Below are 9,559 nucleotides of genomic sequence, written 5' to 3' on the forward strand. Positions count from 1 at the left end.
AGATTATTTTCTTGAAGGGTCCAGGACAAAAAAAAAAAAAAAAAGTGCAACGGAGCCAGGGGAGGCGCTTGGCAGGAGCCCGCGCCAACCAGCATTCCTGAGATGTTTGAGAATTCTGGAACGCGCAGACAGAGCCGACGTCACTGCAACACGCGGCGCCGCGGCCGCCGTATAAAAGGCGGGCTCCGGGCGCTGGGGCAGACCGCGAGCGAGAGCGCCCCCGAGCAGCGCCCGCGCCCTCCGCTCCTCCTCCGGAAGGACCTCCAGAGCAGGACGCCCGCAGCTCCCTCGCCTCCCGGCCCTCGCCTCCCCGCCGCCCGGCCCACCGTCCCAGCCAGGCCAGGCCAAGCCAGGCCGGCCCGCCCGCTGCGCACCGGTGTGTCGGCGTCTTTGCTTCCTCGCTCGCCCGGACCCCTCCTGCGCGCCACGATGAGCTCCCACACCGCCAGGACGCTTGCCCTCGCCGTCATCCTTCTCCACTTGGCCAGGCTGGTAAGTTCTTTGATCACCGCTCCCGGATCCTCTCTCCCAGCCCCTTCCCCTTTTCCCAGATGGCCCGCGGCAGAAACAGATACACCGAAAAAAGATCGGGGGCGTTTCGGGGTAGCTCATTCTCTAAGCCCGCCCTGAAGACGTGCGGGGGGTACCCCGCGCACCCTCCCGGGGTGGCTGGGCTGGACAGGATCAGAGACCCCCTGCCACCCGGGACAGACACCCGCGTCCCTTCCCAGCGCGCCCCTCCTGCGCACCGCGCAGAGCCTCACGCGAATCCTCTCCCCACTCCAGGCACTCTCCACCTGCCCTGCCGCCTGCCACTGCCCCCTGGAGGCGCCCAAGTGCGCCCCGGGAGTCGGGCTGGTCCGGGACGGCTGCGGCTGCTGTAAAGTCTGCGCCAAGCAGCTGAACGAGGACTGCAGCAAAACGCAGCCCTGCGACCACACCAAGGGGCTGGAATGCAACTTCGGCGCCAGCTCCACCGCTCTGAAGGGGATCTGCAGAGGTAAGATGCTTGTGGTTTGGCCCCTTTAAAAAAAAGAATAGTCCCCGTAGCCCAGAAGTTTAGTAATTTTGAGACCATGTATGGTGATGCTTTGTTGTTGGTAGCTTGGCAGAAAGGCACATGATTTCAGCAGTCTGGAATGCAATTCAGTGTGTCTGGGCCCAGCGAAAAGCGCATACGGAAAAGTGATTCCTGACTAACTTATTGTTCTGGTCTGGAGTCTCCAGGGAATTGTAGGAAACTTTACCATAAGTTGAATTTAACAGCAGAAAATATGTGTGCGTTTGAGGTCGTCGTTCGGAATCTTCACTTTTCTCCTTTTCTTTTTGGGTGCTCTTTGCAGCTCAGTCAGAGGGCAGACCCTGTGAATATAACTCCAGAATCTACCAGAATGGGGAAAGCTTCCAGCCCAACTGTAAACATCAGTGCACATGTATCGACGGCGCCGTGGGCTGCATTCCTCTGTGTCCCCAAGAACTCTCTCTCCCCAATTTGGGCTGTCCCAACCCCCAGCTGGTCAAAGTCACCGGGCAGTGCTGTGAAGAGTGGGTCTGCGACGAGGATGGTGCCAAGGACCCCATGGATGACAGGGACGGCCTCCTGGGCAAGGAGCTGGCATTCGATGCCTCCGAGGTGGAGTTAACGAGAAACAATGAATTAATTGCAGTTGGCAAAGGCGGCTCCCTGAAGCGGCTCCCGGGTAAGTTTGAGACTGAGAGGTGATACTGAGGTCCATTCCTAGTTGGAAGCTTTAGAGAAACGAGAATAGTTGACTCTGTGTGGGGATGCCTCTGAGAAATCTTCCCTCTTGTTTGTCCCTCTAGTTTTTGGAATGGAGCCTCGCATTCTGTACAACCCTTCCTTGCACGGCCAGAAATGTATCGTTCAAACAACTCCATGGTCCCAGTGCTCGAAGACCTGTGGAACTGGTATCTCCACACGGGTTACCAATGACAACCCTGCATGCCGCCTGGTGAAGGAAACCCGGATCTGTGAGGTGCGGCCTTGTGGACAGCCGGTGTACAGCGGCCTGAGAGTAAGTGCTGCGGTTCCCAGGCCGCTGGGCGACACGCGAACCTCTCTTCCAAAAAGGAGAAACATCGGAGCTAACATCCCTTCTCTCCTCTTTCCTACAGAAGGGCAAGAAATGCAGCAAGACCAAGAAGTCCCCCGAGCCGGTCAAGTTCACTTACGCTGGCTGTTCGAGCGTGAAGAAGTACCGGCCCAAGTACTGCGGGTCCTGCGCGGACGGCCGCTGCTGCGCGCCCCAGCAGACCAGGACGGTGCAGATGCGCTTCCGCTGCGAAGACGGGGAGACGTTCTCCAAGAACGTCATGATGATCCAGTCCTGCAGGTGCAGCTACAACTGCCCGCATGCCAGCGAGGCCGCCTTTCCCTTCTACAGGCTGTTCAACGACATTCACAAGTTCAGGGACTAAGTGCCCCCCGGGGTTCCCAGCACCAGGCTGGACCAGCTGGGGAGAGAAGAGTGGCAGAATCACGCAGACGTGGGTGGGGGCGGTGGGGTGAAGGGACTCACTGTAGAAGGGATGCATTGCTCGTTCTTGAGTAGTATTAAGGTGTTTGGAAACTGCCAGGTGTGCTGGTGCGTATGGACACTGACGCAGCCGCCACTGGAGAATACTTCGCTTCATAATATTGGAGCACACGTTCCTGCTTCATCTTGGAGCTTGGTGTCGATGACGTTCTGTTTTCTGTTTGTAAATTATTGGTTAAGCGTATTTTTCTCTAGGCGTCTTTCCTTTCGGTTCTACAGTTGTGAAAGATAATCAGGTCAGTTGGACAGTTAGAGCATTCTTTGATAGACGTAAATGGGACGGGGGGGTCCATCCCTTCCCGAGGGTGACACTCCGTGAGTGTCCGTGAGAGGCAGCTATCTGCACTCTGAATTGCAAACAGAAATCAGGTGTTTCAAGTCTGAATGTTTTTATTTATCAAAATGTAGCTCTCGGGAGGGAGGGGAAATGTAATACTGGAATAATTTGTAAATGATTTTAATTTTATATTCAGTGAAAAGAATTTATTTATGGAATTAATCATTTAATAAAGAAATATTTACCTAATATCTGAGTGTATGGCAGTCAATGTTTTTAAAGAATGTCCAAAGCCATTGGGAACAATCTTGCTTATACATCCAATCATTGAAACAGCATTTACTGAGTACCTACTTTGTACCAGGAACTGTTCCAGGTGCTCGGGATAGAGCAGGGAACTAAACAGGGACAAAAACAGGACAATGATTGCTTTTATGTCTTCAGGAGAGAAAAATCTTGGCATTTAAAGCCATCTATTTCAAAAACAGGTATTGAACACCAAGCATTGTACAAAGCACCAGAAGGAATCAGAAGCTAAGTTTGTGATTTAAATAATAATGCTTTATTTTCATAAGAATTCAAAGCCTAAGGGTCTTCATCACACAGTCTCTGTGAGGTGGGTATGGTAGAGGCATTTATCATTTTAATCACTAGTAACTGTGCAGGCCCTTCAGTAGAGGAGAGAAACTTTGATGAAAACTGTCCATAACCCAGGCTGCCCATATCTAAACCCATGGGCAAGATTAAGTGTGGTTGGATAATGTGTTATAAGGACTTGTTTATAACTTTATATTTTTCTAATATGCTCCTAAAACTTGGGAGAACTACTTAAAAATTTACCCATGGTTGGGATCAGAGGAGAAAAATTGTTAGAATCTATAGGAGTCAGTTTGTTTTCACTGAATGAGCTTGAAGCAATGACTTGTGTTAATCCTAATAAGCTGGTGATTAGGTAAACATGCCGTTAAATGCAAAGGAATGCAAGGAATTTCAAGTGCTTTCCCAATAGCGTGAGGACCACGCTACCCCATCCCCCTTTCCTTTTTATAATATACGTTATATTGAGGGAGGAGGGAACAGTTAGATAGAACTGGCTATCCAGAAGGTCAGAGGCTAGACGCAGAGCATTCCTAAAAGAAAAAGACCTGAATCCTAGGTCTAGGAGAAGTTGAGAAGGCTGCGTCAATGTTTGCGAAAATGTTGATAGCCTGTTTTAGAAGAACCTACATCTTTAGAAAGCATTGACAATAAACCTTTTATAGAGAGAAGTTTTCCTTTCATCGACCCTCTTGGCTCTTGCTCAAATCCATAGTGAAATATTTCAGTCTGCACTTAGTTAAGAGAGTACTTGAATTTTTAGGCAATAAGAGAAAGTGCTTTAAAGGGGGAGGGGGAAACAGCTTCTGGGATCCTGTAAAAGGGGTTTTACAAAATCCTTTAATATTGATGCTTTATTAAGACCTACAGAAATGCGCTGCCTATGCATCTGTTTTAAAGCCTTGCTGAAATGCGTAAAAGTCAATGTAAATGCGATAGTAAAATCTACGGGCAAAGGTTTTCACTCCTCTGATTCTGACAATGTCTTGCCTGAAAATACTACAACTTGTGCCTACCGAGTAGTCAGTTTTTCTTGCCTGAGGCAATCAAATTTTAAGGTGTTTGGAAATTTAAACACCACATGGCTCAGTCGCCACCAAACTTGTCAGTGCAACCGAACATGTAAAACATATAATAAAGTTGTGAGGATTTTGTGGTGCAGCCTTGTGAAACAGACATCTAAATCCACAGGCAAAATTTACACTTTCCCAGGCACCAATCCTGAGGCATTGTCTCTTCCAGCACTAGGTCCCGCTAACCTGCTAGTGAACTAGCTTCTGACATAAACTGCTTCTTACATAAAGATCAAGGAGCAATATTTTATAGATCCTTTAGGCAGGTAAGGAGGTAATATTTGTCCAATTAAGTTCAAATGTGAAACAAACTTAGCATGGTAAAACACTGGATCTTTGGGTCATTAATCAATCTCATCTTAGGAAACACACTGAGTGATACACAAGTGCTGACTTCTATCTAAATAAGAGTACTCAATTAATTTAAAAAAATAATTTAAAAAAAATGGATAGACAAAATATATATCCATCTTACGTGGCTAAAGGAAAAAAGTGAAAACATTAAAAGTAATTGAGAAAAAAATAATTAAAGTAATTGAGAATGAAATTATACCATTCAGAATCTATCAGTTTTATTAAGTCTGGAATGGAATACTGCCTACATCAAATATTGAGAAAGCAAAATAAAAAACTGTGCATTGCAGGTTTGAAATAGAAGTTGCATGTAAAAATGTTCATTATAATACACATGTCCCCTCCAAACACAGTAAAGGTCTTGTGTTGTCATCACTTTCCAATCTCAAAGACCCTGGTGTTGAACTGTCTTCTTTTTTTAAATAGAGATGTAAGAGTTGGGAGCTATAGAGTGACTCCAGAATCTTAAAAATTTATTGAATTTTAAGAAATATTCTATGGGACATTTCACAGCAGTGTAAGTGGTCTCATGGTGGTGACTCCCACATAGGACGCGTGTGCTGTCCACCCCACAAAGACATGCAACTGAACCAAAATGAGCAAAGTACATTTTAGTTATTTTACCAGTACAGAGATCAGATTTGATTTGTTCAGAGTCTCTTCTCCTGCCTTCTGGCACTGCTTTGAAAGTCACTTGAGAAATAAATAGCCAGGGTCCAGTAGGACTGTAGTACAGAACAAAGCTGTGCTCTGGGTAGGGTCATAGGTGATGTGGTGGAAAGAATCCTAGACTGGAGTCGAGAGACATGTCTTTTACCCTAGCTTTGCCTCTGATTTACTGGGTGACCCTGGGTGAGTTGCTCGCTCCTGTTTTAAAATGGAACAATAGTGTCCCACATTTCTGTCACCAAAAAAACTCTTTTTCATATACTCTCTTTGGTGCATTGACTCCCATACTTAAAAATCTTTGTCTCCTCAAGCAACTGAATGCATGAAGCAAAAACTGCTTAGGTCTTTCTATGGGCAAACACATTGCTCTCTATGAAGCCTTTGAAAATGTGATGTTGTTTGGCCCTCTGTACTCTCTCAAGCACCCCTGCTTATAGGATGCAGCATTCCCTGGATCTCACAATCCATAGGTCTCTACAGGTCCCTACTTTCCTCTCCCTCCGTAGCCCCAATATCTGGGCCTCATTAAGTCTCTGCCCTAAATAACTCATTCATTGAAACAAAGCACATTGTGAAGTGAGGCAACGATGCATGTGTCCTGTGTCTAGAACAGACTTACTTGTGACTTTATTGGTGGCGGACAACAATCATCCACATAATCTTATGAAGTGCAATTCAGTTAAAGTCCTCAGATGCATTCGTTAGTACTTGACAGCTCTCATATATTCTGCTCATATATTCTGAATCTTAGTCTGGTGTAAGCATCCAGATTTAAGCCACCATCATTCATCTTTTGCCTGAATTACTGCAATGGTCTCCTCACTTGTGGCATATTGTGTTTTCCCAAGGTGGCTGCAACAGTATCTTCCAACCCACATGCCCTTCTGCAATGTGACCCCATTGCTCTCGCATCAATACACGGGGTCTCCTTCTCCACCACCTTGGAGCTGGGTGCAAGTGTAGCACTGGCTAGGAGCTCCTACTTCTGTTCTCTTGAAATGAGCATCCACATAAGAAGTATTAGTACCCTGACCAGCAGACTTTGAGAAGCTCATGCCACGTGGATAGGCCTGAGAGGAAGATGTCATGTGGAGAAAGAGGAAGGTCAGGGAGCATCTGGGTATCATGTGTGTATGAAGAAACCATCTGGGAAGTGGGTTCTCCAGCCCCAGCTGCCACACAAGCTGATGTCTCGTAAATCAGAGATGAACTGACAGTTGAGTCCTTCCCAGAATTTCTGATCCATAATGAGCAAACAGATATGATTATTTTAAGCCCTAAGTGTTGGCTGTTGTTTCTTACACAGCAGCAGATAACTGAAACATCACTGGTTTCCATTCCTGCCCTCCAGTAATCCATTTTCCTTACAGGAACCAAAGAAATTCTTTAAAAATAAATCAGAACATGTTGATCCTTGGCTTAAAGTCTCCGTGGCTTCTCATCGTTCTTGGAATAAGACTCAACTCCTTACTTGGCACACAGCTCCTGGGACATGCCTACTTCCTACATTTCCCCTCTCTTACTGTCCTCTCACTTGTCTTTTCCCCTTTGAAAGAAGCCAAGTAAGATCCTCCTTAGGACCTTTGCACTGCTGTTCCTCTGCCTCAAATGCCTGGCTCCCTGACCGAAGCTTCCTCCTGTCACGCAGCTCTCAGCATCAACGCCACGTTCTCAGTGACCTGCCCTCTCTGCCCAGTCTAAAGTAGTTCATTACATCAAAGTCGACTGATTTAAATGTTCATCATATCTAAAAAATACCATCACAGCAACATCTAGACTGGTGATTGGCTAAACAAAGAGGCACCCTAGCCTAGCCAAGTTGACACATAAAATTAACCATCACAGTATCTGTGCAGTAAAACTTTTTGGAGAGGAGAAACTCATGTCCAGTTTCTAAAATGGAATGCATTTGAGCAGTCAGAAAAATGCAAAAGCTTTACGAGTTACACCTACGAACCCTCTAGGCCTGTCATTGTGCCAGTGCGTGTATGGGGGAAGGCCTCCAACATTTATTTTGCACTGACCTGATGCAGGGGACACCTCAAGAAGGTTCCTAGAACACTAATCCCAAGCCCCATGCAGAACCGACAGGACCCACCTCAGCTGAAATGGCTACAGCGTGGGGGGGCGGGCAGAGGGAGATAACCCCTAACAAAGCTCAAATCTGCATGAACGTGGGCGGACACAGTCCATCGCTCACACACACTACAAGACAGAAAATAGTGCTCCAGCCCCACAGGCAAGTCCTCATTGTAGCAATGACACCACCACAGTGTGACTGGCTGTTTAACTGTCCCCACCCGATTTGAAATTCCTTAAAGAGTTTTGTCAGTACATGAGCACCAATTAAGCACAGATTGAAAGGGGTTTGAGGGTTGGCTTCCCAAGTCTCCAGATCTTCATGGAGACGAGAAAGCAGGTCTGTCCTCCATTGCCCCACCCAGAGGTCCAAAGCAGATGGCTCCAGCAGGATCGGGCCAATAAATATGTTTTGTTCAGCTTGCACAGGGTTTATAAAAGCTGGAATTTGTTGCCAATATTTGAAAAGAGAGAGACTTTTTTTTTCAGCCCAAATTTCTGGCTTCTTTTGAAAAATTCATAGACCTGACAGCGGTGGGCCATGGTTTCGACATGGCAGTTTGCTTGCTTATGTTGGGAGCTGGGTTGCATGTCCCTCCCTACCTCGTAGCATGGGTGCTCTGCAGTTCTTCAGCCACTGATGGAGAAGGGATAAGCCTGTATTCCTGTAGTTGGGGGAGTGGAAGGGCAAGCAGTGATGATATTTAAAAATCCAGGCTCTTTCTGAAAAAGGCACAACTCGAGCGCCACTTTTACTATAAAAGTGCTTAGAAAAATGATTTTAGGCGTGGAAACACTGGGTTATAAAATCAAGAAAGAATAGAGACGACTTCATTAATTTCAAATCACTGTGAGGCTGTAAACACGCCCCGCCCCCCAGCTTCCTTCTACCATTCGAGTCTGTGTATTTTTGTGGAGACGTGTACCTATTCCATTTATAATACCACGTAACATTTTCCAACGGACACTGGATAAGTTGATAAAAGCTATACACCGCATCCTGCACCTCTGCTGAATTTAGCCATCTATTTTTATAGTAGCCAAAGAGACTTCCTAGGAGAACCATTACAGATAGCCAGGGCGGTTGCCTAGAATATTTTTTAATGACTCAAAATGCTTCCTTCAAGTGCTGTTACATACATAATACTCACTTTTCAGAGGTGTTCAATGAATTCCAAAGTGATTGAGGCATTTCCTGAGCAGTTATGATTAGTTAGCTAGTGGCAGAGTGGAAGGTAGACCTCAGAGGATTTATTCTTCGAGCTTACCCCTGACAGAGGCATTTGGGACACAGGAAATCACTTGGGTTACAGGGAGGTTTGGCTGGTCCTTGGTGTCAGCGTGGCTCCTGGGAAGACTTCCGCCAGTGGACTTCCTATAGGCGAGTCAGCACCCTCCACATCCGCCAGCAAGAATGACACCCTTCTCCAGCAAACAGAGAGTGATTCAACATTGCAAAAATTTAGATCTTGTGTTAAGGAAGAAAAAAAGTTGCTCATTCATGGAAGGAGTTTAAATTCTGGGCTCATGAGCAAAACTCTCAGAGACGTCCCTCCCCTGTTCCAAATTAGTTTGTTCTTGGAAGGGACCCCATGTCTTTAATTGACTCCTTGCATTCAAAATGATACTTGGCCTTTTAAAGTATTCTCTTTAATGTTTGTGTTTTTCCTTAACAAAAAGAGGCATACTTATACAAATTTAATATTATAAGAAATACAGAATGTGGTAAATGAAGGTCTCTAGGAACCCCCCCTTCACACACATGTCCCCACATGCAGCCACTTTTAAGTGCATAGTATGTGTTATACTCATAGATTTGGGATGTGCCTAACCTGGGATTTATTAGTGTTCTTACTATGAACAAGAAAGATTAAACTATACAAAAAGCTTTACATTTACTATTCATTGAAAGCGATTTAATGCTACGTGTGGTTCTCCCCCCGTCATTGTAA

General features: G+C 46.1%; 1 protein-coding gene across 1 annotated transcript; it reads left to right on the forward strand.

The window, feature by feature from the left end:
• Nucleotides 1-199: 199 nt before the first annotated feature.
• Nucleotides 200-3,084, forward strand: CCN1 (cellular communication network factor 1). The gene is made up of 5 exons (XM_006190188.3): nt 200-492; nt 787-1,000; nt 1,344-1,700; nt 1,825-2,036; nt 2,137-3,084. The coding sequence occupies exons 1-5, from the start codon at nt 430-432 to the stop codon at nt 2,437-2,439; spliced, it is 1,149 nt and encodes a 382-aa protein (XP_006190250.3). The 5' UTR covers nt 200-429; the 3' UTR covers nt 2,440-3,084.
• Nucleotides 3,085-9,559: the final 6,475 nt, after the last annotated feature.

Source organism: Camelus ferus, chromosome 13, assembly GCF_009834535.1.
Source record: "Camelus ferus isolate YT-003-E chromosome 13, BCGSAC_Cfer_1.0, whole genome shotgun sequence".
NCBI lineage: Eukaryota > Metazoa > Chordata > Mammalia > Artiodactyla > Camelidae > Camelus > Camelus ferus.

Excerpts from the sequence above, each read along its gene's own strand:
- CCN1 (XM_006190188.3), top strand. The coding sequence starts at position 430 with ATGAGCTCCCACACCGCCAGGACGCTTGCCCTCGCCGTCATCCTTCTC. Across the intron at positions 1,701-1,824 it reads CTCCCTGAAGCGGCTCCCGG|TTTTTGGAATGGAGCCTCGC; the intron begins GTAAGTTTGAGA and ends TTGTCCCTCTAG. Across the intron at positions 2,037-2,136 it reads CGGTGTACAGCGGCCTGAGA|AAGGGCAAGAAATGCAGCAA; the intron begins GTAAGTGCTGCG and ends TCTTTCCTACAG.